Genomic DNA, 26,920 nt, shown 5'->3' with positions numbered 1-26,920 from the left:
CTGCAGCCAAGAATGCGAAGGGTTTGGCTGTGGGGAGAGGGGAGTCACAGCCAGCTGTCTGTGCATATCTGTGTGTGCACGTGTGCATTTGCCTGTGCAGGTCTGTTCTAGCTGTAAGCACACTGCCAGCAACTGTGGACATGCAATTGTGCGTTGGTTTGAGGGTCTGAGCTGGCTGCCAGAGAGATCCACTTCACCCTTATAGGAGTGTATTTTGTCACTCAGTGACCTCCATCCTGCTCCACTGCAGAGAGGAGTCAGAGAGCTGCTCAGTGCTGCCTGTGTGTGTGCAAGTGCTTTGGGGGCACGTCTACAGTCCACGTTTAGATACATGTACAGGTACATATGCGGTGCATAAGTGTGCTCTGTGTCCCTGTGCTCTGCATGCCTGCTGGAACAGATCTCCAGCCTCGCTGCTGGCTGGACCATACGGCGTGCAGCTGAAAATCCTTGCCTCGCCCAGCCCCTCAGATCCAGCAGGATATACTGTCCTGCAACCTAAATCTATATATTCTAAAAAGTGACAATAGAATTATTTCTGTGTAAACAGATTAATGACTTACTTATCCATACAGAAACAACAGTATATTTATAACTTTTAATATTTATTCAAGGATAAATCTCAAACCTATTAAGGGGCTTGGTTTGAGCTCCTGGACAGTATTTCTCATAAAGTATTATGGGTTGGGTTGTTGGCAGTTTTTGTCTGAACAGCATTGGCTGAGGGCTATGGTCTCGACCCACCGATGATCTCAGTGCAACTGTGAGGACTGCCAGGCTCAGCTGTTCTGCGCAGATGCAAAGTGCTCATTTCTGCAAAGTGCCAAATATTCAGAGTTTGGCTCACCATTTAGATTTTAATCACGTCCCTACCATTGGAAGCAACTCTATCGTATATTCCTGTTTAATAACAGGACTTGACATGCAGGTTACACATGCGGATTCCATCTGAAACAAGTCAGGTTTTGTGCCACTATTTCCAGTGGAGGAATACCTCAGAATCACATTCTGGTGATGATTTGCAATTGCCTTTAACGTCCAGTCTGAATTAATTCCTGGTTGATGTCTTTTTCTTTTGTGATTATAAGTCTCTAATTCTGATGGTTTATTTCCCTTCCCTAGCATTTATCTCATGATGCTCATGTAGACAGCAAATATATCCTTTAATTCCAATAGTTTAAATAAGCCAATCATTTACATTTATGTCCACACTGCGTATCTGGCCTGTGCCTGAGGCTCCTAAATTTTTACTGCATCCAAAATAACACTCAGCCAGGCATAAGCCTCTCAGTTTGAAAGTAACAGCCAGCAACTGGGAAGCAGCAAGGAACAGCTTGCAAAGTCGCCTCTCAGCTGTGACTACTGACCTCTCCATTTTAATGCTGTTAAACGTTGCCAGACTAGACCCTTTACTATGTTGCTGCATAAAGGAAGCAAATAATACCTGCCCACCACCCTCCTGGGTTCCCTTGTCATCGAATACTATCGATTTTTTTTCAAGGATGGGTTGAAATAGCGTGTTCGTGCAGATGTGGCCTGTCTCACACAGCAACAGGCACCATTCTGTGCAGAGGAGTTTACGCCAGCAGGTATTGAAACACACTGAAAGTATAATCAAGTCTTTGCAAGGCTGCATGTAACAATGAAAATAATGGAACTGTCATGTCAAGAAAAAATTCTTTTCATCTTAATTACTAAACACTAATAATTATTCTGGTGGTGAGAATGTTCTTGCTTCTGTTTATCCCATTACTCAGGCATGTAAGCATCATTTACTCTCCATATGAAGAAAAGAAAAAGCTATACGTAATTTACTACAAATTGTGGAAACAGTGGAAGATCTCAGCGCTTAGTGATGAGCAGTAACAGGGAGCATTTTAGCTTGCTTTAGGCAACATATGGTGAAACTACTGCATGCCATGAAACTGTTAATCTCTTTGTAATTAATGGGATTACTCATGAGTTTATCAGATCATTAACCTAACCAAACTGGGATCAGAATCTGGATTCCAGAATATAATCTGCAGAGAAACTAAGTATCGGCCTACCTATGCCTAGTAGTTTCAATAAGAGAGAAGTGGCCAACAGGGAAACAATTTGGAAAAAAAAAAAGATGATATGAAGACTACTTTAATAATACAGACATACACTTGTGAAAGGGCAAAGCATATAAAAACATTTACTTGTGTGCATATGCTAGTACCAGACTTATTCTAAAACTGACATAGACAGGATCAGACCAAGATCAAATAGTTTGAAATAGCCCATGTTTTTTAAAAAGCATCTAAATGATGCTTTAAATTGTTTAATGCATCTAAACAGTGTGATTTTCCATCTCTGTAAAGTGCAGATTTTCAGTAAGTTCCAGTAGGCATTTGGACTCCAATTACATGTGAAAATACTATCTTTATCTTCTTTTACTGCATTTATTCTATTGGTATACAGAAATAGGTTTTGGTGCATGGTAATGCAATAAGACGCTGCCCTATACTGTAATGCCTGCAAAAACCCTGCTGGGAAGAATTAGGTCTCTGTGCACATTCGCATTTTCTTTCCAATATACCTTTTCATGCGCTCTGAAATTTGTTTATTCCAGAAAAAAAAAATCTCTTGCTCCCTACACACACAACAAAAAGAGAAGACACATTCTTTTAAAGTATTTGTGGGGCGGGGAGTTGCATCAGACAATTAAAAAAAAAACTTTATTTTGTGCACTTGTCACTGTAAAGTCACCTTTTACTTCCTACTTTTTTGTCACTTCACATCAATTTCTTACTGTGGACATATTAGTCAAATAAGTAAGCAGTGCTTTGTACTGCTAAAAGCAGTAGGATACTGCCAGTGCTTGCCTTTGAATCCTGCACTGCCCCTGTTCTTCCATTTGGTACATACTTGCACATGCTGGATTTACGACACTTAAAGGGAATGCTGTCATTAAGATTTAAAACATGAACTAAGTAAGTATAAAATACCAGAAATTCTTACCATTTCTATGCTGATATCTACTTTTAAGTTTTGGCTGCAACAATTTCTACTGTGTGTACTTGTTCCACGTGACCAGGAATGACTACAATTTCCTCTTCTTTTGAAGGATATTAAAATAGTGCAATAAAAGAAAAATCTGGTGCTCTGCCCCACTTGAGCCCTCAAATTCCACTTTGCCAGCAGATCCCATCTGGGACCCAAACAAATTTTTCTTCCAATGTATGAGGTCAAGATGTAAGCAAGTCATCACCTGTGTTTTAACTTGGGAGAACAGAGAACAAGCAAACTTTTAGAACCAGAGGCAGAAATTCAGTCACTAACCATCTTTTTCTATGGGCATGTAATTCAGAGAAGCCTGATTGCTGTTCTTTCTCAGCCAGCAGGATACAAGCTGTCATTTCAGAAGCTGCTCAGATGTCATAGCTTGGTCCGCTTTACGTGGCATCTGTCAAAGACACACTTCTGTGCCACCAGCTACACCCTGGCTCAGATGTGCAGCGCTGGTGGGAGAGCACCTGCCTCCCTCCATGCTGTCAGGAATTACATCATGTAAAGCCATTACAGCCTGTGCTTGCCTCCCTGCAGTATAAAGCAGTGGGGACTACCAGCCCAGACCAATCTGCTGGTCTCAAATCACAGCCCACCTTTGTGACTCTCCTGGGCATGCTAATATAAAAGCATACTGAAGGCACATCTTGGGAAAATTTGAACTAACTAGTGATGTTAAAAAACATAATCAAAATTCTATTTGGAGCACAAATTATGCAGAAGTTATTTCCTGAATGATAGAAACTATTGATGATGAGCAATGGAAATACAGATGATCCACCTGAGCTAACCTGACTTGGAGAAAAAACGGACATCTTCAAAGGCTAATTTAAATCATGTTCAAATTATTGTACCTTCATTGATACAACGGAGATCCCTGAAAGGTGTGTTTTGTTTTGTTACACACCCTAAGCCACTTCTACCACAATGCATTACAAAAAGTATTTTCTGTCATCACTCTTTGCATGCTTGGAACAGGTTTTTCACAGAGGAAATTAGCACAGCAGTTCGGCTTCTGTTAGTCAGCTTTCCACTGGGAATGCATGGATTTTAGTTAATGAATAATGTGGAACACAGCTACTACCACTCTTCTATATGCAAAGCATGAAATACAGAGATTTTGTGATACGAAAATACGTTTTTGTAAGGAGACTACATTAGCTATCCTCGCCAGAAAATCCACCATGCAAGCCTGCTATATGTTAACCAATTGTTTTAAACTAATGACTGGAACATTATTTTTATTATTCAGAAACATAAAAATATCCTAAAATATGCAATTCTGAAAGAAATTACGACACCATTTACAGGAAAAAATCGTGTTTCATAGATACATGATTAAGGACAAGCACTTAATAGACTACAGTGACCCTTGCAAATCATGGCTTTTCAGAATAATCATCTAACCCTATCTTATTTTACAAACTGGAACTCGCTAAATCTTCTCTAGCATGGGACTTTGAATAGTCATGCACTGCTGGTCTCAGCCCCTCCTGTAAATTGCTTGAGTATTCTCTTGGGTTCTCATTAAAAGAAAATAATTGTCTTTAACAATAAAACTGCTCCTCTTCTTCAGCTTTTCAGTTTCAGCCTTTTGCTCGACCTCCACATAATTGTGAGAGATGTTTACTACTCAGGAGGGAAAAGTGGTTCCTTAGCAGACTTTAGCCCCTCTTCCTTTTAATGTTGCCCCAGCAGAGAGATACGCATCTCAGCACTCAACTGCTTCTGTTTCCTAGGAGGAAATCTGCTCACAGGTTTCTTGCAGCGATTCCCTAGAGTGGCTGGTGCTGTGCATTCCAAAGGTCTCTCTCCTGTAGCTGGCCTGCTCTGAGCCTCTGGATGATCCCAGAACTGATATTTCTTGTATCAGTTCTTTTATCAATGGCCATCCATCGACATGGCTGAGTAGCTCCCTGTACTCGGACAGGTTTACAATACATATTCTTCAATGATAAAAGCAACAAAATGGGTTCATGGCCTGAATACTACCATGATACAAATTAAAACAGATTCTCCTTTCTCTCCTGACATGCTTAAGCAAAACTGTTCCACTTTTTACTCTGAGGGAGGGATTGTCAAGAGGCAGGGGTTAAGGAAAATCCTTAACTTTAGAGATACATTATTTATTCTCAGCTTGTACTTAAAGTATATCCCACTTAATAATTAATAGCAGACACTACCTGTCAGCTCTTCAACACGGCAGGACTCCGTTTTCCTCTTAATTGTATGAAAACTTAAAATTTATTCTGTTTAATACCTACTTATGGCAGGCTACTTGGAACCCATCTTAACATTATTCACAGTTAATGAGTGGGTCAGGACTTGCCAGAGAAACCAGAGTGGGAGGAATCAGCAGCAGCACCAGTCCCAGCAGAACACACAATCATGTCCTGGGCTTCAGCACCATGCTACCAAGCCAGAGGTCAGTAAACTGCTCATCTCCCATCAGAGACTGACAGCCTGGCCCACTGAATTAAACAATAAAATAGCACAGAGGAGTGAGATTCTACCCATATAACTATTTACTTACCTTGGAATTTTTAATATATTAATCCTTGTACTACAAATGGCAGAAGCAGGGGTTATGATCTTTAAAACGGCTTCTCTTTTGCATAATGAAATCTTTTATAGGAATGTAACAGGCTCATCTACCTGGTTTGCATGGTTTTACTGGATTATGATTAATACATCTCCTGTGATGTGTTGTTTCTACTTTCAAGAGTAGGTGATTTTCCTACTCTTGAAACCACAGTGCAGGTAACAGTTCATTCCTGCCTCGGGGATGTCAGTGCCAAGTCTGTGGTGATCTTTAGCTTTTGCTCCAACACTCTTCCCTTCTATTTTATTTTGACAGCAGAATTCTCACCCTTCCAGCTGGCAATTTTTGCAATAGCCAGAGCCAAAAAGCTTAGCAGACTCTGCTTTTGGGACAGTTACAAAGTAATGAAAACAAGGTAAAAACAGTCCAGGAAGGGAATAAAATGCACAGCAAGACAGTCAGGGACTGCTGTGACCTGCTCAGGTTTTGCAAACTTAAGGTATGTAATTCTACATTAATAAATGTTCCAGCTTCTTAACATCCCCATGGAAAAAAAAAATCAGTAATAATTGGAAAACAAGTTTTCTTTTCCATTTTGCCTTTGCACCTCAGCACCTACTCTCTATTAATGGCTCTCTTCATTTGTTTGCTCAATCTTCTTTCTTGAGCAGATAAAAGGGTTTCATTAAAGCAAAGCTTAATGCTGTCAGTGGCAGGAGAGCTGCCAACTCTGGCGGTTTTAGTAAGTCTATTAAGCTGATCTAAGCATGCTAATACTTAATTCCTCCTATTCGTAGTAGTACTTCGCAAATATTCCTTTATCTCATATGAAAAACTAAGTTATGCAATTCAAATGAGTAATAAAAGACAAGACCCTACATACTAGCTGATCTTTAGATATTTATATAGAGATACATAGAGATATATCTATATTTTAGATATTTATATATAGAGAGAGCTCCATTCCAAGAGAAGGAACAGCGTATTATCAATTGTAACCTGTACAGCACCAGAAGCACCTCTTGAGATTACAGAAAGGTCTAACAAGAGCTTCATGAAAGCATTCCATATCAGAGATCATTAAGAAGAAAGCAGCACTGAACAATCAAAACAAAACTTTTTTTTCAAGGATTTCCTGCCATAGCCCATTTGTAGAGCAGATGTTCTAAGCCTATCTGAAGGACATATGTTATTCCTAACTAGTACAGTTTATCTCTAATTTATCCAGAGGAGAAAAAAACCCCAAATTCTACAAATCACTAACCTCTTCTGTCACTGCCATAGCACATAACATGGTAGAATATACTCTGAAGAATAACAAATGAACTACATAACTACTAGTTCGTATCACCGCTTATTAAAGTCAAAGCATTAATCCTCCTTAATATCATCTGCCTTTCTTCAGGGCTCCACAGCTCTAGCTATTACTTCATGTTTAACGAAAACAAAGTTTTTAAAAGAACAAAAGATTGAAGATTCATCTTTTACATAAGAAAACAAATACGTAGCAATAGAAGAGCTCAAGTTCAACAGGGACCTTGACAAAAAAATATCTGAGGCTTCCAAAGGAAAATGTAAGTGTCAAAAAGAGAAGATTGATCTTAATACTCCTCTCATGAAAGATTAATGTCATTGTTTAGGTAATGTGATATATATGGGGCAGGCAGGAGGGAGAGGGCACCACCGAGATATCTAAACAAAACATAAATAAACCATAGTGCTTATTGAGTAAGTGCACATTTACCTGACAACTACTGTCAGGCAAGTGCAGAAATTACAGTGGAGCAGTCCCACTGCATCATTTCTCCAGCCATCTGTGATGACCATAACTGAAAACATTGGCTACCAACAGCTCATTTTTTATTCATCCTCAGGTTTTGGAAAGGATACTGCAGACCCTACCTGTTTTAGTACATAGAAAATCATTATAAGGATGGAGATATAATAAAAGGGCCATGGTTCTGAAAAGATAAACTAACAATGCACATGCCTGTTATTACATTTAGTGTACAATTTATATACTAGCTACTCCAGTGAGGTTAACAACACATTAGCAACTTTGCACAGAAGCAGAACAACCATCAAGAAAAAGAAACCAGCCTTCTCCATCAAGAGTCATCTTTCTGCTTCCCCAAGGAACAAGAAATAACACTGAAGCCACCTACAGCAGGTGGCAATCATGTTGCTTAGCTGTAGCTGTGGCAAAGCCTTCAAATAAAGGACTCCTTGGTACTTAGACAGTGATGAATTAGGCTTCTTTACAATCACCTACACATATGCCTAAGCAATTCTCTTTTCTGCTATTTCATATCCTTGCAGGGCAAAACAGTACTTACACTAGATAACAGCCTGCAACAGCCTGCAGAGGTCTTCTCACAGGGCTCAGTTCTCCTGTCCTACAGCATGGGAACACCCAATTATCAGAGAACAGAAAATATGGGTAAGTTAAAAAAATGAATAAGCAAAGAAAATTCTCTCCTATGAATAAACTCACTTTATGTAAGAGAAACATGGCAACATTTTTTCTACTTTTTTTTAAATAAACAACCTTAGACTCTCATCTGAATGATCCATGTGATGTTGAATAATGCAGCCACCTAATGAAGGAGAAAGACTTCAACCATTCTGCTCCTAAATTCACATCTGAGAGCTCAGTTTTATAGCATAACACAGGGTGTTTCTTCATTCTTATTCTTTAAGCTTGTGGAAAAAAACCCCACAAATTAAGGACCTTGATAAAAATCTAGTTTGCCACAGAGGGCTATGCAAATACAAAAAAAAAAAAAGAAAAAAAAATTAAATCATCACAGAGAATATCAACATATTTTATAGATTCTTCTCTAGAGCCATCTTGCTAACAAATGATTCGTCTTGTGGTAAAAACCTTAATTAGAAAAGGCCTGTGTGTAAAGGAACTTGTGAGATCTGTCCTCCAACTCATGTTGGTATAAAAACAGTAAACTGTTAGTAACATACATTTACCTCTTAAAACCCCTTGTATTTGTTATTGAGGAAATCTATACTGTTCCAAAAATAAACACGTAAAAATCCTGTTTTCATTTTTTTTCAATTGCTAACTCTATGCACCACCAACACATAAAGGTAAGAAAGCAATAAACCCATTATTTCATAAGAAATTTATGGTATTTTAGTGCACAGCTGTTGATTTATATAAGTGGACTTTATACTGCTAGGCCATGTGATTAATATACTAGAAAAGACAGTAAAAAGTAGGTCAGTGATATAGGACAATGGTTCTTCAACTCAACTCGCCTCCCTGCCTCCAACTTGAAACATAGTGTTCATTCTTCATATTTTGGAGCACTAAATAACACTGTAACTAGACATAGAAGACAAGAATTATTAGACGTTATCCAACCTTGATCTTTACACAAAATTCCCATGACATCTATAGAAATTCCACAGCAGCACAAACCAGAATAAGGTCCATGGCAAACACAGCTTTCAGGATTTGCTCTTCGATAAATATCACAAGCATAAAAGGGACAGCAAATGTTAACATTTTATTTGTTTTCAATATATAAAGGTTATAACTCTCCGAACCAATTCTTTTAGAGCCATCTTGTGGGGAAAATAAGCACTTTAAGACAATACATGTACTCTAATTTATTTTCTACTAGACAGATCAGTGTTCAGTATGTCACATTCTAGTACTCTTCTAAAAAAATAAAGGTCTCAGTCACACTGTAAACTTTATACAACATTTTTAAATGACCGGAACATAAAGGAAGTGCCTTATGAACAAGTTCGTTTCTAGATAGAAAATACATATGACATTAAGTTAAAGATGCTATTTTTCTAAAGTACGCCTCTAGGACAGATTCCATTCAAACTTCCCCCAACTCCATCCCACAAAAAAATAGTGTAAAAACCTAGAGAAGCAGAGGTTTCTTTAAGAGCTCATTTGTCCCAATGAGTGATCAGATGAAATTATTCCATCTAACTAAAATAGGGTAACCCCCCCCCCCCAAATATACCTAAACACAGTAGTAGATTCACCACTTGAGGCTGAAAAGCTTTTGTTCCTTAATAGCCTTAATAATTGCCAATTTATTTAAAGTTTTGTTAATCTTCTGCTAGTTCTGAAGGACTTTACACCCATCGTTTATAAAGAACTCATTAAATGACAGTCTTCTGTTTGTGTACTCTGAAGTGAAGTACAGGGTTGGGCAGTTAGTTGCAGAATAATCGAAAGTCATGATGAAGGCTTCAGCTATCTAGAGCAATCAAACATCAGCTGCTGCTTGATCTATGTGCTTCGTCTACGAAGCAAAGCGCTTAAATTTTATCCTAGAGAACAAAAGCACATATATAGTCCATATATCTTACTTGGTTTTAAATTATCCCCAATTGAAATACTTCATTTACATAGAACACTAAAGTGTATCACATTACATTTACATTTATCCAATATGTAATTATCTTCTACTAATACAAAAGTAAACCAGAATATCACAGGACGCTTTTACAAAGTGCACAATCAAGAAGTGTCACAGAAATATGCACTTTTTGGAACTGTTACAATCAGTGTATAGTATAGACTAGCAGGCACCTCTGTGAATTTTTGTTTTTTCACATTAGTAAGAAAATTTGAGAATGAAAGGGTCCTACCTCTGGCAGCTGTAACTAAAGAGAACACACTGTCACCCAGATGTACAACCAGACAATTTTGCTAAGGCAGGCATGAGTATGTCAATTTTTAATTTTACACTTCTACCAAGCTTTGAGTGAAAGAAGGTGTATGTGTGCGCTTACAGCTTTCCTTCCTCCTCTAAGATGACAATGAGATCCGCTTCCTCCACATCCTCTTTTAAACTTTGGAAAGGAGCCCTGACTCAGGGGCACTCGCCTTAATGAGATTTTGGATTTCTTTGAATTTGGGATGTTCCTTATCAGCTACCAGCTGCAGCAATATAGCTTCACTAGTAGTAACTATAATTCCAGTACGAGCAAGACGCTGAAAGAGAAAAGAGCAGAGAGAGAATAACATGAGATGCTTGCAAGTGTCAGTAAGTATGCATTTTGTAAAAAAGAGGGATGGTATTTAAAAAAAAAATCTCCTATTAACAAAAGTATTGCCAATTCCATTCCAGCATTTCTTAGCGGTGACATTAATAAAGCTAGGATGGAAAGTGACTGGTTTTAGACTTCATTGAGAACAAAGGCTGCCCTGGATTACAAATAGGACTTCCTATTTGGACTGGATTCTTTCCCTGTGTCAGATTTAATATGCGGAAAACCCACTCCTCTTATATGACTGTATTAAACCTTTCCCCTTGCATAGCCCTAAGAATACCTTTATTCACTCTGATTCAGATTTAAGAGGCCTAGGGAAAAAGAAAATAGCGAACTCCAAGCTAAAGGTATAAGCAAGAAACTTAATTGTAAGAAATTCTCTTTCAGGGCTTCTTATGTAATACCGCTTTGGTCTTTCAGCTAGACAGTATGCTAGTGCTAATAATATCAGGAGACAAAAAGAAAGCTCTCCTATGGATCTTATAAATCATAGTGGCACAATAGCAGCTCCTTTTAACCAAAAATTCCTTATAGCCTCAGTAATTCCCAACTTAGTTCTCACAGGCTACAGGATAAAAAGCATTGCTACACAGAAAGCAAAACTGAAAGAGGTCTGCTAGATCTTTTAAGCGTGCAACTAAACAGCAAAGCTTCATGAAGCCCAAATCACAAGAGTTATTGCAAAGTTTCTGGACTTTTAAGACTGTGGTTGTCACCTACGTAGCAAAGACATCTTTAAGTACAGGTAACTATCCTTCCCAGCAACAGTATAGATGCTTTGGCAGTAGAAGTCTTCATAGATTCAGCTTTCCCTCCTTTCCCTCTACTCAACTGCATGGTCCATCAAATCTAACAGAGTCCTGAATGAATCACAGGAGGGCAAGAGGCTGAAAATAAAGATACACCTTCAGATAGCTTCCAATTGCAATTACTAAATTGGGAAGGAAAACTAGAGACTTTCTAAAGCAGACACACCTCACTGCTGTTTATTTTTTCAATTACAAAGCAATCGATGGGGGAATTTTAATTTATTAATATTAATTTTAGAGGATCAGTGAAGTACATGTAACTACAGTCTTTATAATGATAAACAAACTAGGCTAGGTTTACTCAAGTTAATGTTTCCTGCTTGCAATAATGGCAGCAAGCCCTGTGGTATTGTTAAGCTGAAACAAAGCAGATAGCTTCCCCAGCTCTCCTACTCTGTACAATGACATATTTGTTTAAACCATAGGAGCACACAAAAGAGAAAAACAGGAAAATCAAAATGAAATATTATGGCAATGTTTTCAAGATATTCTTCTCCAGGAATACAACATTGTTGCTTTTAAATAGTACGGATGAGAGATAAAACAGACTGTTAAAGAACCTTGCCTTCAGAGAAATGTTGATTAAGAAAAGAGAACATCCTCTCTTTAGAAGCAAAATGTACCATAACATGTCAAAAAGGCTGGCATTGCCTTATAGTCTACTTCTAGGATGAAGTATAATTTATATAGTTTTGAGATTAGGAGGAATGAAGAGATGTGTGGGCTAAGCATACCAGACAATTTTCAAGCCTGGGAAGTTTTCTTAGTCACAGTCTTTCAGAAGAAGGAAAGCAGCAAGCATGTGTTTCATCCACACTGCAGTAACAAGTACAACAAACACAGAACAGAAAAGAAATCCAGCAAGAACAGACTGAGCTGGATTAATGTGAGACCAAGCAGTGACACAAAGGCATCTTTATTAGATTAGCAGAGATTAAGAACAGACACAACCATGGTCAGTTGGGCTGAATTATTTCACCAACTGAAATTCTGAGAGTTTGTGGTCTCTGGTTGTTCTTTTAATTGCAAGTTTTTACCTGCTGTCATTTTTAGGCACACAACAGAAATGGAGACAATAACCCCTTAGGGTAATCCAAGTAGACATGAAAGCGTTGTCTATCAACTAATTCAAACTGCACTTCCTAGTACTTTTAAGTTCACCGCCTGCACCATCAAAACACATGCTGTATGAGGCACACCATGCAGAACTGAAGGGGCAGGTAGGACCAGACAGGATTTATTTGCGGGTGCTGAGGAAGCTGGTTGTGTCCCTTTCTCCTGATATCCTGCTCCCAGGCATGCCCACCTCTTGCCCACTCCAGCCCACAGTACAGAGTAGCATTTTTAAGAGAGGCTCTACAGCACAAAAACAAGACAACACTGGCATGTGCAGGCACAGAGGAGGAGGACTTACTGTCATACAACTGGCTGGCTCATCACAGCAAGCCAGCAAATGTTCCCTGAATCATGTCTTAATGATAGTTACTTAAGGGACCACAACAAAACATTTTCTTTGTGCTTGCTGAGAAAACGCTGGAAAGACATACTAAAATGTTACCTAAAGCTAACCAATTTGCCTGGATTTCAGCTTTTGCAACCAACAATACTTTTAAGATGATCAATACCTTTTTGACTTGAAAGAAAAGCAAAGCTAGCTAATCACTGCTTTAAATTCTGTCATACTAAACAAACTACCAGGCCTGCAGACACAGCATAAGTGATAATCAAATGTACAAAGATGTAAACAATCAGGCAAACAGATTTCAGGTTTTCTACAATTGTTTTGTTTGCTACTGCTGCTGCATGACATCGACCTGGGGACCCTATGATTTCAGTCATTCCTGCACTCTGTGCGTCACTACACTTTATGTGACAGACGACATTAAGCTTCCACTTAATCAAAGTCATGGGTTTCATCAAACGCTGTTTGCTGGTGATTTCCTTTTAGCCCTTAATTCTCTTATTCATGAGAAACAGAAGAAATTAAAAGTCTCCGCAACTATGAAAGTATAAAGTGCTGTCGTTAATACTAGCTTCAATTTCCAAATAATTGTTAGGGCGTGAACCAAAAATTGCAATACTTCACTTACGTATCAGCTTGTGATTTCCAACAGCAATGCCTGTAGACAAGTGAGAGCACACTACCAAAAAATCCTTTGCATGAATTTGCTACCAGATAGTTGTATGTGCTTTTAAATCTTCCTGTTACCGTTATCTCCACTTTCTCAACATTTAGTTAAGACTAAGCTCTTAGAAGGAGGAAGGAAAGCCTTTACTATAATCACAGAGCCTTGAGATTAAGCTTTAATTTGTACTGATGAGGAAGAGCAGAAGGATGGACAGACATACAAGGGGCTTTCAACAGGATCACTTACGCTATTACACTTCATTTAAAGGAATTTCAACAGCAGAAGAAATGCTGACTGGAAAAACAGAACAAAAAGCTGTGTAGTGCTTTTACTGTGCTGTACAGATAACACTCCATAAGAAAATATCCTAAAATACTAATGGTTATACAGAGTAAATTAGACTGCATGGAACAATCACTTTTAAAATCCAAGTGTCCTAAATGAGGTTCCACATATTAAATCATAATTTAGGGAGGAAAAATAAGGCAGTAATCCTTCTCCTTCCTGTAAGCTATTCTAAAAATCAGAGCATTCACCTCTTCTCAAGTCTACGTGATGAAGTGCTTAGGGACATTGTTTAAGGGAGTGTTAGGAATGGTTGGACTCAATGATCCAGTGGGTCCTTTCCAACCTGGTGATACTATGATTCTAAGGTACATTTGTCCACTGCTTACTGTCCTTGTAAACTCCTTTTTATCTGACAACAAACAGGGAAATCAACATACAGCCCCATGGTAGAGAAAGCCTTAACTAAGAAACTTACCTCAAGTGCAAACATTCTGTCCATCATACTTCTTGATGACGTGGCATCAGCTACAATATGAACTTCCAGCCCTCTACCAATTAATTCCAGTGCTGTTTGCTGGATGCAAACATGAGTCTACAGTGGAGAAATCAAAGGCAAAAAATACACCAACAAACCATTATCATAAAATATGAACAGCACAATGCCAAATTAGAGAACATAGTTAGGGTTGAAAAACATCATATTTTCCCTCCTACATTCCTAGGGAACTCTATATGGGTCTTAAATGCCACTAAGCTTGATACAAAGAGCCTGTAGTTTACAAATATCTAATTTCAAATTTTATTATAAGATAATATCAAAGACAAGTAACGAAGAATAATTTATTCTGTAGAGGACATATGTGAGCTCTAAGCAATACAAATTGACTTATTTTAATTACAGAAAGCAATGCTTAATGCTATTGTGGGCCAATAGATATTACCATAAAACAGAACAAGAACGGCAAGGCACATACTTCCACTCCAAACAGGACAACGCTACGGACTCCAGGGATCTCTGCTAATGCTGCTTCCACTTCTGGCAACACCATTGAAAATTTTGTTTTGGGAAGCACAAGTTTAGCTCCTGTTAAATCAATTTCTTGCACAGTGCTGCCAAGACCTTTGGGATACTGTTCAGTTACAATAACTGGAATTCCTAAGAGCCGTGCACCTTGGAGCTGCAAGGGAGCAGAGAGAAAAGTGTACAAGAAAAGAAATTGTTGAAGAACAATAATACCAAAGACATTGCTATTACCTGAAACTGAATAAGCAGTAAATTGGCTGTGTATATAATAACAATTCACATGTGATCAAAACTCAACACAAGGAAAAAAAGCAAAAACCATACCAGTCGTTGGCCTACGCTGATGATATCCCCAAAATACTTGATGGCAGGCCGGAATCGCTCTTGCATATCGCAACAGAAAAACACAGTGCTTGAGGGTGTCAAGTTGCCCAAAGTAGTCATCTAGAAAACAAAATACAGATCATGTTTTCTGTGGCAGTAAAGACTCTTTCAGAAAAGCAGCAGAATAAGTAAGAGTCAGCAATGCCTCAGCCAGGTAACAGATTCATGTTACTTTGAGTCAAAATAAGAGAAAGGCTTTTTCAAACCTGATTTTGGTATGTTTCCAAATTCAAATGAACAGCTGATACTGAAAAGTACAATACATCATCAATAGGTAATCAGGATTTTATTGTTGGAGATACTAGTCAATGTAAATGTACACAGAAACTTCCAAGCCCTGAAGGAGGGTGGAAGGTGATACTGCCCCAAAAAGTAGTTTTTTCAGTACTGCACTAAAAAAAAAAAAAGTACCGACAGCAAAATTACGTTCCTCAAATTCACTTATAAATTCACAACTCTTGGAACCAACATAAAATCAAGATAAAGTAAAGTTTTAAAAAAATAATCAGACTTCCACTTATTTTCAATACTGTTTGTACACATATTTTCAATAATTTAATCATGTAGTCAGTTTGCTTTGTCTATGGCATCTTCTAGCACAAGACTAAGACTGATGTCCAAAGGCTAGAACAATAGCAGAGAAGCTTGTCAGTATTAAGATCAGAAACTGAACCAAATACATTTTAATGACAAAAATAATTTCCCAAATTTTCTCTCCTATTGCCTACCAAGAAGGGCAGAAGCAGAGGGGTAAGAAAAAATAAATGAAAGATTGCGTTTCCCCACACTTTGAAAGAGTGTTTTGTATTTGTATGAAATTACTTTTGCTACCTGCAGAAGCAAAAGATAAGGCTTCAGCTGGAGGCTACAGGGAAAGAAAGCAGCTACATACTAGCATTTAGTTGTAATGCAATTCAAGAGAAATTACATCCATCCAGGAGCTTTTCAGCAGACTGATAAATGAAATTGAATAAAGTGCTTCTGGGAAGTAGCCATTAATTGTATGCACTTCATTTTCTGCAAACTGAGGTTATGATTTCTAAACTAGAACAAAGATCTGTAAAATAGCATACTGTGGAACAGCATAGATGTATTGGGCTTACGTGACAAGTTTTGATAGTGGAGGGAGGCTGCAGGGGTGGCTTTGGTAAGAAGACACCAGAAGCTGCCCCCCACACTGGAGCAGGTGGATGCCTGAAGGAGCCTATGACCCTACGGGAAGCCTGCGCTGGAGCAGGTTTGCTGATAGGACATATGAACCCATGGACAGGACACCTCGCTGGAGACAGATTGCTGGGAAGACTTGTGCTGGAGCAGTTCATTCCTGAAGGACTGCACCCCATGGAATGGATCCACACTGGAGCAGTCTGTGAAGGACTGAAGCCTGTGAGAACAGCCCACATTGAAGATGTTCATGAAGGACTATCTCCTATGGGAGGGAGCCCATGCTGCAGCAGGAAAAGAGTGTGAAGAGGAAAGAGTGGCAGAGAAAGTCTTATGAACTGACTGCCATCCTCATTCCCTGTCTCCCTGTGCCATTAGCAGGAAGCAGGTAGAGGAATCAGAAGCAAAGCTAAGCCTGGGGAAAATTGATAGGTTGTGCAAAATTGCTTTTACATTTCTTTTTTCGTGTTATTCTACTCAGTTATTGATTGGTAATAAATTTATTTCTCCAAGTGGAGTTCATTTTGCCTGTGACAGTTGTTGGTGAGCAATCTCCCTGTCCTTATCTTGATCCACAAGCTTTTTGTCATATTTTCTACCCCTGACATGTTAAGGAGAAGGAGTGATGGAGCAGCTTGCTGGGTACCTGGCAGCCAGTCAAGGTCAACCCATTGCAAGGGAATTGAGAATCATTAAATATCACTCCTAAATCTTTAATTTATTCAGAACATCATAAGTAACACAGTTCTAATCTCAATTTCTAACATTAAAAAACTACAACAATGGTCACATTCAACCATACAGAATGGCCAGTTCCAACTGCTGTGAAAATTACTTGTGTCTTATAATTGTAAGCACTAAATCCTTACATCTTTTGGATTCAGTACATCACTACTGTCAGAACAGGAAATGTTCATAACCACAGTTCCTCCAGTCCTTCACAGAATCATAGAATCATTGGTTGGAAAAGACTTTCGAAATAATCAGGTCCAACCACACCTGTCCACTACTAAACCATGGCCCTGAGTGCCTCATCTACTCGTCTTTTAAGTACCTCCAGGGATGGTGACTTCACCACTTCCCTGGGCAGCCTCTGCCAGTGTCTCACAACTCTTCCATTTTTCCTAAAATCTAATCTGAACCTGCCCTGGCACAACTTGAGGCCATTTCCTTTCGTCCTATTGCTTGGGAAGAGACCAAACCTGGGAGAAGGGACCATACTTGGGAGAAGGGACCATACTTGGGAGAAGAGATCACCTTGTAGGTAAAATGGCAATAGCAGCAATCCAAGAGTTATGAAGGCAAATTCAGTAAGGACGACAAAGAAGATGTTCTAACACTGGACTCACGGATGCCACAGGAATACAGAAGAGTATCACAACAGGCATTAGAGAAATCTTTTTAGCTAAGAAGCTACAGCTGCGCTGAAACAAGTTATCATAGGAGGCAGGATCTTTATCCTTGGTGGTTCTCAATATTCTGTAAAGCAACAGCTGATTTGATCATTAACTGGCTTTGCACAGGAGTTAGGGAAAGTAGCGCCTAGGTATTTCTCCCAAGTAAAACTTCTGTGACTCTACACCATGTAACAAATGAGGCCCAAGACAAATAATGCTTAAAAATAAAATTAAATTAAATAGTGAATAACCACCTTGCTCTTGAACACCATCCATATACATGTTTGAACGAAGCAGTCGCCATGTCATGGGAAATACTTACAAACATTTCAACACCACACTGAGCACGTACTGTGACCCATTCTAACTCAAGCAATTACTACCACAAGAGCAGTCAATCATGACATTTAACTTTCCTAATGTTCAGCAGCAGAAATAGAGTTACTTGAATAGAAAATATTTGTAAGTGTGCCTCCTGCTCAGAAAAAGTGTCATTTTGTCTTGGCATTTATATAACAAGAAAAGACCTTTATTTTCTTTTATAAATCATTCCATAGCTTTTTTTTTTTTTTTTTAAGATCATTCTGAACTACTGCAAGCCAGCGTGGATTGTAGTGTGTAGAGTGATCTACTCTTAAAACACACCTTCCTATGCCAAGGCAGTGGACGGCATGACTATCCTTAGCAGAGGAACAAGCATGAATAAACTAGGAAAGCCTTCAAGAAGCTGCAGTCTGCCTCTACAGAAGGATCAGCCTAACACAATTATTATTCACAGATACCCCTCTGGTCTAACCCATCAGCAATACACAACGTACATAGCTACCATGCAATCCATCCCTCAGCTCTGTTACCTCTACCTTGCACTGTTTTCTCACCCATAGCTCCTTTGTTGCCATTTAAAAGAATTATTTCCAGCTCTGTCCATAGTGGATTTGAAATGCAAGAGCATTACCATCCTCTTTCACATGCATAACCACGCACAAACACCTACCACCATACCTCAAGACTAGATGTGGTATCCTTTAGTCCTATTACTTGCCCCACCTCCCCCTGCCCTTATGCTAAAATATATCTAATACTTTCAATATTTCCTCCTACAACTCAAATAATTTTCACTGCCCTTCCTGGAGTGCTTTTCAAATTGCAGTCTACAGTAAGGCACCTTGTGCAACTATAACAGTAGTATTTCACTGCCGATAATACTTCTTGGCACTAGCAGACCTTTAGAAAAGATCAGTCAATTCACAGCCCTTTTGGGCACTCTTCAACTGGTACTTCCTAGTATGCTATTTCCTCCTTTTATAATTGATGATTCTTAGACTCCCGAGGTGCACTTTAATCTCAAACCATCCTTTGAACTCCCCCCCCCATCTTTGATTTGCGTATATTATTACTTCCAACTTAGCACAGGAATTATTTCTACCTTTGTCGCTTCCATTTTAAACTGCATCTTGCTTCACTTTGTTTTTCCAACTTGTCAAGACAAGCCTGATTTCTGCTCTCTCAGATGCTCGCAGCTCCTCCCAGCTTAGCATCTTCTGCAAAAATAGTATTTGTCCCAAGTTTCAGCAATGGCATGGATGGTGGAACACTTACAAACAGTGGATTTGGAACAGATCTTCTAGAGCCCAGTTCATTTTATTCTGATTTGACAGTGAAGCACGGAAGAAAACTAACAGCCTTTCCAGCCAGGGAACATCCTCACTATAGACTTCCACTGAATCCATAAGACCACTTGTTTATGATAAACATCGCAGGCAGCTGGAACAAAAGACTCACATCTGCTTTCCTCTATTATCAAGTTGGTTTCACATGATTTAATTTATCCCTTCAGTTTAATACCAGCAGAGAAAGTTGGGTCAACAACATATTTGCAAAATAAAAGCTTTTACAAAATCTAATAGGAATAATTCCTATATTGATTTTTATATTTATTGCTGATGAACTTGCAGCTTGAATCACGTCATGCAACACGTGGCAGAAAAAGAAGAAATGAGAAGAAATTGTGAGATCAAAAAATCAACATTTGCTGATGTTACTTGGAATAGCTGACGTGCGAAGGACAGAGCACAGGAGAGCGCAACAGAAAGCAGTTGGAAGTTAAGTTTCATAAATAGTACCTAGTGCAGCTCATAAATACATCCAGAGAAGTATCCACTATGTATAAAGGAAAGTTGCTAGTTACTGGTTTGTCAGCATGGCACACGGAAGGTTTACACCGGATACTGGAAAAAAAATCTTTACCAAAAAGAGTGGTGAAGCATTGCAACTAGCTGCCCAGGGAAGTGGTGGAGTTAAAAAAATGTGTAGCCATGGCACTTCAGGACATGGTTCAGCAGGCACGGTGGTGCTGGGCTAACACGTGGACTGGATGATCTTAAAGGTCTCTTCCAACCTTAATGATTCTACGACTCAATAAATTCTACTACTCACCAAAGCCATCATCCCCTTCCACAGCCACACGTCAGGGACATGAGACACTTCCACCTTACCCGTTCCCTGATGGTGAAAAACATGACTACCTGTAACCTACCACTGAGCTGGGGTGGGGGCAAGCCTATGCCCAAACATCAAACCCTGGGCTGGCACACCAGCACCTCTTTGCTTTCATTCCAAGGAGCAACAGGCGGGGCAAGGAAGGTGAGCCACTGCAGCCACACAGTATCTGTCCAAATCCATCCTGAAGAGAACATCTATTCAGCTACAGTATCAATAAGCAATTTAAAGCAAAAAAATCCCGAGGCCAAATCACCTGAAGTTCCCACGTGCAGGATACATGCTTTTCCATTTGTTTTGCCTACTGCTTCTCTGTAAGTCACCATGACTTTCATTCCTCCAGCTGGAAGTTATGCACAGCACAACTGAAATAGGTATGTCAGATGGACACGTAACTGTAGAAAATATATTGGAACAAACTGGACATGCTGTAATCCTAGAAGCCTGTTTGCACAACCCTGCCTATGACAATCAGTAGAAAGGAATGTGTTAAAGTATCAATGTTTAGACACAAAGGCCTATAGTCAGTTCTTAGATACAAAGCCTTAGTATAAGGCTTCAAGGTTGTGATGTTTTCTGAGAGCTTTGCTACCTCATGAGAATGAGGAGGCTGACTTTGATAAAGTCAGACCCAGGCATGGGAACCGGGTGCGTAGTTTACCAGTGTGACTTTACGATTAGAATATGTTGTAAATATTCTGATTCCATGGAAACATGCACTCTGATTATCTGTATAAATAGACCCTCAGATGTTTCAATAAACGAGCAATGATTCATACCTCTGGGAGGACTCCTTCATTGACTCCGGGGCTCCCCTCCCCCAACACGTAACCTGATGCAGCTCTCTTACCTAGCTAAAGAAGTCATCTCTAGGACCTTGTCCAGACCAGGATTTAAAGGTATGCTGTCACGAGTTACATACAGCTTTAAATCCTACTCTAGAAAAGGCCTAGGTGGGAAAGGTCAGGTTTTTTTTCCCATCTATTTCACGTCTGCTGATTATTATCAATTATCTAAAATCTTACTGTGATGAAGTACTATATTACAGGATCAGCTACACAAAAACATTCACATATACTGGCTCTTTAACTATACTTTCCCTCTTCAAACTTCATGACACCACTACACACACAAAAAAAGCAATTTTTCCCTAGTATTTGTTATGAATGGGAAGACAGAAGCAAAGAAATAATCCCATGTGATTACTGACATTACTAGTCACCTCATAAATCTCGTCAAGGTTACCCACAAAAAGGTAAGAGTGGAGGACCTCGCAGTCTGACTATTTCAAGGATGGCATAAAAAGACAATCATGAGAAGAAGCTGACTACCGCATTTTCTTCTCCTTTATTTCTAAAAGGAAATCTGTAACACTCAGTTTTATTTCGCTGCTTGTCTTTCAAAGAGAAAAAAATACCCTGAAGAAATTAAGTTTAACGTATTTCAAGGGAAAAATAGGTTACAACTGTTTCAATCTAGGAATATAAACATTTATTTTATGCCAAGCCAAAGTACAGCCTTTTATAGGCAGTTCAATATTTAAAAACGACAGACTTAATTATATGAACATCATGTGCTTATCTAACTAAGACAGTAAAAAAAAACTTCATGAAAATCCAAAATGATCAAAACCTTTCCTGCAGAGAAAAGATGCACAAAGCAGGAGTCTGGATTTGAAGAAAACTTACTTTCTGTATTTACAGTCCTTTTCCCTTCTTTAAGGCTCCAAGTACAGCTTTTAAAAAAAAAAAAAAATTATCTATTTGGAACACTATATTTAATTGTTAGCAGTAATGTATGAGACTTATAATTGCTCCCTTTTAAGAAAAAAAAAAGGCAAACAACTGCCCTCACCCAGCTCATATCCTGCAATGCATGCTTTTTCTTTCCTGGTCTTCAGAAAGTTGTCTTAGGCTTCTGAGTTAATGTTACTTCTATTTTCAAAGCATCTGAAAGTAACAATATTAGATACACATAAAAAAAGTGAAAAATTGTGTAATTCGTACAGTTCTATTTTATTTACTTTATCTTGCAGCAGCAGCTAAGGACCATTCTGCAAGCAGCTTTCTGCAAGGAAGACATGCCTGATGTATCAACATGTCTTTTAAAAGAACACCCTGAAGTAGAGGAGCTTTATGCAATGATTACAACAATAACTTTCTAGCTGTACTATCTCAAGGTTACAAGTCTGTAAACCCAGAGCTGAAGGGAAGTCACCTTGAAGTTATGACAGAGACTGTGAAATCGTCTCTCTTGGGCATAGATTCGAATGCTGCCTGAACTCCTCTATTACACGGCTGTAATGAGTGTAGCTGTCTTGTCTTCCAAAATCTGCTTCCCTCCTCCAAAGGCAGCTGCAACAGTTACAGCAAAACACAATAGTTTCATAGCCCTATTTTAACTGCGTTTAGAGCTAGAAGAGGTTAAGAGAGTCCTGCATCTCCCTTGCCCCAACTATAAGTGTTATTCTGTTAAAACTTTTAAAACCCGTAAAATCCATGAAAAGCAGACGTCTCCTTTCTGGTAGCACTCAGCCTCTCAAGTCACAAGCAAATGCCCCCCCTCATCTATTGGGAGAGGCAAAAGGAAAAGTCCCTCCCCACTGCACGTCTGCCGTAGAGGAGTCTCAAGAGTGGCAGCCAGGCTGAATATCAGCATCCAACCAGTAACTTCATCCCACTGCTGAACACTGGGTGGCCATTAAAAGTTGAAGTGGCTGTTCTGTGCTTGGACAGCTAAACCAAACAAATGTACATATTTGAGCACAGTACAAAGGCACAAATGCAACTGGAAAACAAATGTCCCCGTACAGATCGAGCCTCGGATTGAACTGCTTTCCGAGGGCAGCATATGGTGATTTCTCTCCGAGATTACTGCCCCCCTCAACTGCAGGGACAGGAAATTGAAACAGCCCAAACACCATTTGGTGCTGACATTTCTTGAGCTTCTGCAACAAAAGGCACCCTTCCACAACAGGTCTGCACAGGAATCAAAACGGGAAGACACCCTTGCAGAGCTCATGGGTACTACCACCCTAGGAGTTAAAATGCCACCCCTAGCTAAACGTATACATGTCATTTATACAGCATGCACATGAAAATACCGAAATTGTTGTCTGGGGATACATATGTTAGCATCTGCGAAGCTTAATTTTAAACCAAACGTAACTTTCCAAATATGCAAGTCTAATCACATCAGTGAGCAAAGGTTGTCTCTCTTGAAAGACACGTTCAAAATGGTATTTCAACTGAGTACCTCACAGGCAGAGCTGACAAACCTATGTCATGTGTAGCTGCAGATAAAACATTGGAGGGGGAGAGCACACAATAGCGGCAGTGCATCAATCAACATATGGAAAGAAAGTATAATCTTCCCATCAGAAAATCCTAAAGGTCTTAAAAAGCGCAGCTGTGACTGTATCAGACCAAATGTTCACCGAACGAGCAATCTCTGAGCACCTGCCGGTAGCTTAAGTCAAGCTGACTGACATCACTATGATGTCTCCAGCTCATTCTCAGCTGCTGAAGCACATCAAGGAGACAACTAAAATAATACACAAGTACCATCCTTTTCATATCAACAGTTGCTATTGTCAGAGATTTGCAACAGTATCAGTGAAAGCAGCTAATCCATTAGGCAATTAATGCATTAAATATTGTTTCACTCTGAACCTTTGCAGTCAGTTAAAGTTGCATCTGCACCCTGGGAATGACATATCCTTCTGTATCTCAACACCAACCTTTTAGACAGAGATGCACATCCTGCTACGAACGCTCAAGCTGCATTTACAGTTTTGGTGCAGAAGCTGTCTGCAAGAGTGTCTTTGCAGAGCAGTGAGCTGCACTCACTAATATGAAAAAAAATCCTGATCTGCACCACTACATGCTCAGATTACACAAAAAACTCTTGCTTCAATTACCACCCATGCCAACATATTCTGCAAGTTGCAGACTGTCCTCTGCAGTTTCTCTGGCTGGGCCCCAACTGTTCTGTTTCCAACAGAACACAAAGGGGAAAGGTTTAAAACTTAATACTATGACTGATGGACGATTAAATTAATAATAAACTACAAAATAAGTTATTAAGCTAGTTCTTTATTATTATCCACTATCTCCACAGATGGCGTTAAGGAAACGACAAATGCCTCAAAAGTCATCCTTGATGTACAGTCTAAGCGAAAAAGCCACCTTGAGACTTCACGGGTTCAAGATGCTACAACTAAGCAGCATTTACAAACAGCACAAAGCAGTCGTTTTCAGGCAACATAAAGAGAAGATGAGCAACACTTCAGTTTTTGTGACATCACTTCTTCAACTTACTAGTAATGTTGGCTTGGCAAACTAAAACAATTACAGATTAAAAAGAATGTTCTGAATTCAAACAATGCATTGTGGGTTTTTTTTTTAAATAGTTTTATTTCTTTGATGCTGACAAAACGAAAAAAGCAATTTTGCTCTGAGTCCAACTATTACAGCAGGACTGGCACTGATCTCTGGTGTGCATAAAGATATCTTAGTATGAAACACACGTACTGTATCCGTCTGGCAGTCTGGCTTCCTGGTTTGTGGCCACAAAACCAGTGAGTTATGAACCTGGGCATGGGAAAGAGCGTTTTTAGGGGGCAAGAAGGGATACAGGAATCCTAGGGACCTGTGAACTATGAGACCTTTGACAGAGTCCTCCTTACCGGTACCCTTTGGATTTCCATCTAGCAGCATTCCCTCTGGTTGAGGCTAGGCAGCACCAGCTGCCTGTTTTGAGGAAAAAACTTTGCTCTTTCAGTTATTTCACTGTTTCTTTCAGCTGCTTCACTGGTTCTTTTGTCTACTTCAGGCTATCTTCCCATTCACTGGGTGGAGGAAGTTACAACTTGCTGGAAGCAAAGCCCAGTTACCAAATGTGTGTGGAGCAGAGCACACCTGCACACCTGCCACGGTGAAACCAGAGTTTCCAGGGAGAAGGAAGTCAAGGTGGGTTTGCAGAGCTCTGTCTGCAGCTCCATACAGCCCCAAGCTCCATTGGCTGCCACTGCAAACCCTGGGCAGGCTGTCGGGGACAGACGGACATGGTGCGGGGACAGAGAGACACAGTGCAGGGAGGGCTATGCACAGTGTGGGGCCAGAAGGACACGGTGCAGGGAGGGCCGGACAGGGCGCAGGAGGAAGTCGGACATGGTGCAAGGACAGACAGAGACAGTGCAGGGAGAGTTGGGCAGCGTGCAGGGACAGACAGACACATGGTGCGGGGACAGACAGGCACGGTGCAGGGGCAGATGGACACAGGACAAGAGAGCAAGGCAGGGGGAGGGACAGCCGGACACAGGACAGGCACAGATGGGCACGGTGCAGGAAGAGCCAGGAACAGTGCGAGGACAGACAGATGCAGCACGGTGACAGATGGACATGGTGCAGGCAGAGCCGGTCAGGGAGCGGGGGCAGATGGACACAGGATGGCAATAGATGGGGAACGGTGCAGGGACAGATGGATATGGGACAGGGAGAGCCAGACACAGTGTGGGGACAGACGGACATGGTGCGGGGACAGGCAGACATAGTGCAGGGACAAATAGACACGGTGCACAGTCTGACACGGTGCAGGGACAGAAGACGCGGTCCACTGAGAGCTGGACACAGTGTGGGGATAAATGGGCACAGTACAGGGACTTGTGGGCACGGTGCGGGGACAGACAGACGCAGTGCAAGACAGACGGACGGGGTGCACGGACAGACGGAAGCGGTGCAGGGACGGACAGACACGGGATAGGGAGAGCCGGACGCGGTGCTGGGACAGACGGAGAGGGTGCAGGGAGAGCCGGTCAGGGAGCGGGGACATACGGACGCGGGACAGGGATAGAAGGGCATGGTGCAGGGACAGACAGACACGGTGCGGGGACAGACGCGGTGCGGGGACGGACGGACGCGGTCCCACCTGTATCTGCAGCGGCACCAGGCGCACCTTGCAGCGCTCGCTGACCACGAAGCCCTTGGGCAGGTCGATGTATTGGCTCCACTCCTCGGCGAAGATCTGCACCACGAACTTGCGGTGCACGTCGATCTGGTCCCCGTAGAGGCTGAGGAACTTCTGGATGAGCAGCTCGTAGCCGGCGCCGTGGGGGACGCTGGAGGGGCGAGCGAAGACCGAGAAGCAGAAGAGCACGGGCACGGAGGTACCCCCGCCACCCGCCGCCTCCGCCGCCGCCATTTCGGGGCCGCCACGCCGAGTGCAGCCCGAACCGCCGCCGCCTCCTCCGCCCCGCGGCCCCAATCCCGGCGGGCGGCTCGTCCCGCCCCTCCTCCGCCTCCGCCCCGGCACTCGCACCGCGGGGCGGCTCCGCCGGGCGGGGGGAGAGGGAGGGAGGGAGGAGAGAAGGAAAGGAGGGAGGCAGGGAGAAAGGGAAGGAGGGAGAGAAGGAGAAATGCGCGGGGAAAGGGGGGGAAAGGGACAGAGGGAAGGAGAGAGGGAGGGAGGGAGGGAAGGAGGGAGGGAGGAAGGGAGAGAGGGAGGGATGCAGAGAGAAAGGGAGGATGACACCAAGCTGAGTTGTGCAGTTGCCACACCAGAAGGACGGGATGTCATCCAGAGGGACCTGGACAGGCTGGAGAAGTGGGGCTGTG

At 40.9% G+C, this 26,920-nt stretch overlaps 1 protein-coding gene across 1 annotated transcript; it reads right to left on the bottom strand.

The window, feature by feature from the left end:
- Positions 1–584: 584 nt before the first annotated feature.
- On the bottom strand, positions 585–26,595 carry ISOC1 (isochorismatase domain containing 1). The gene is made up of 5 exons (XM_009562965.2): positions 26,235–26,595; positions 15,187–15,306; positions 14,813–15,016; positions 14,314–14,430; positions 585–10,553 (listed from the first exon to the last, which is right to left on the bottom strand). The coding sequence occupies exons 1-5, from the start codon at positions 26,505–26,507 to the stop codon at positions 10,407–10,409; spliced, it is 861 nt and encodes a 286-aa protein (XP_009561260.2). The 5' UTR covers positions 26,508–26,595; the 3' UTR covers positions 585–10,406.
- Positions 26,596–26,920: the final 325 nt, after the last annotated feature.

The sequence above is a fragment of the Cuculus canorus genome, chromosome Z, assembly GCF_017976375.1.
Source record: "Cuculus canorus isolate bCucCan1 chromosome Z, bCucCan1.pri, whole genome shotgun sequence".
In the NCBI taxonomy this organism is placed as follows: domain Eukaryota; kingdom Metazoa; phylum Chordata; class Aves; order Cuculiformes; family Cuculidae; genus Cuculus; species Cuculus canorus.
This window is presented reverse-complemented; position numbering and strand designations above follow the sequence as displayed.

What these genes read in the sequence shown, in the direction of transcription:
- ISOC1 (XM_009562965.2), bottom strand. Translation starts at nt 26,507, where the DNA reads ATGGCGGCGGCGGAGGCGGCGGGTGGCGGGGGTACCTCCGTGCCCGTG. An exon ending in TCAGCGTAGGCCAACGACTG is followed by an intron (nt 15,017 to 15,186) that starts GTATGGTTTTTG and finishes GCTCCCTTGCAG; the next exon opens with CTCCAAGGTGCACGGCTCTT. An exon ending in ACAGAATGTTTGCACTTGAG is followed by an intron (nt 10,554 to 14,313) that starts GTAAGTTTCTTA and finishes TTTCTCTTTCAG; the next exon opens with CGTCTTGCTCGTACTGGAAT.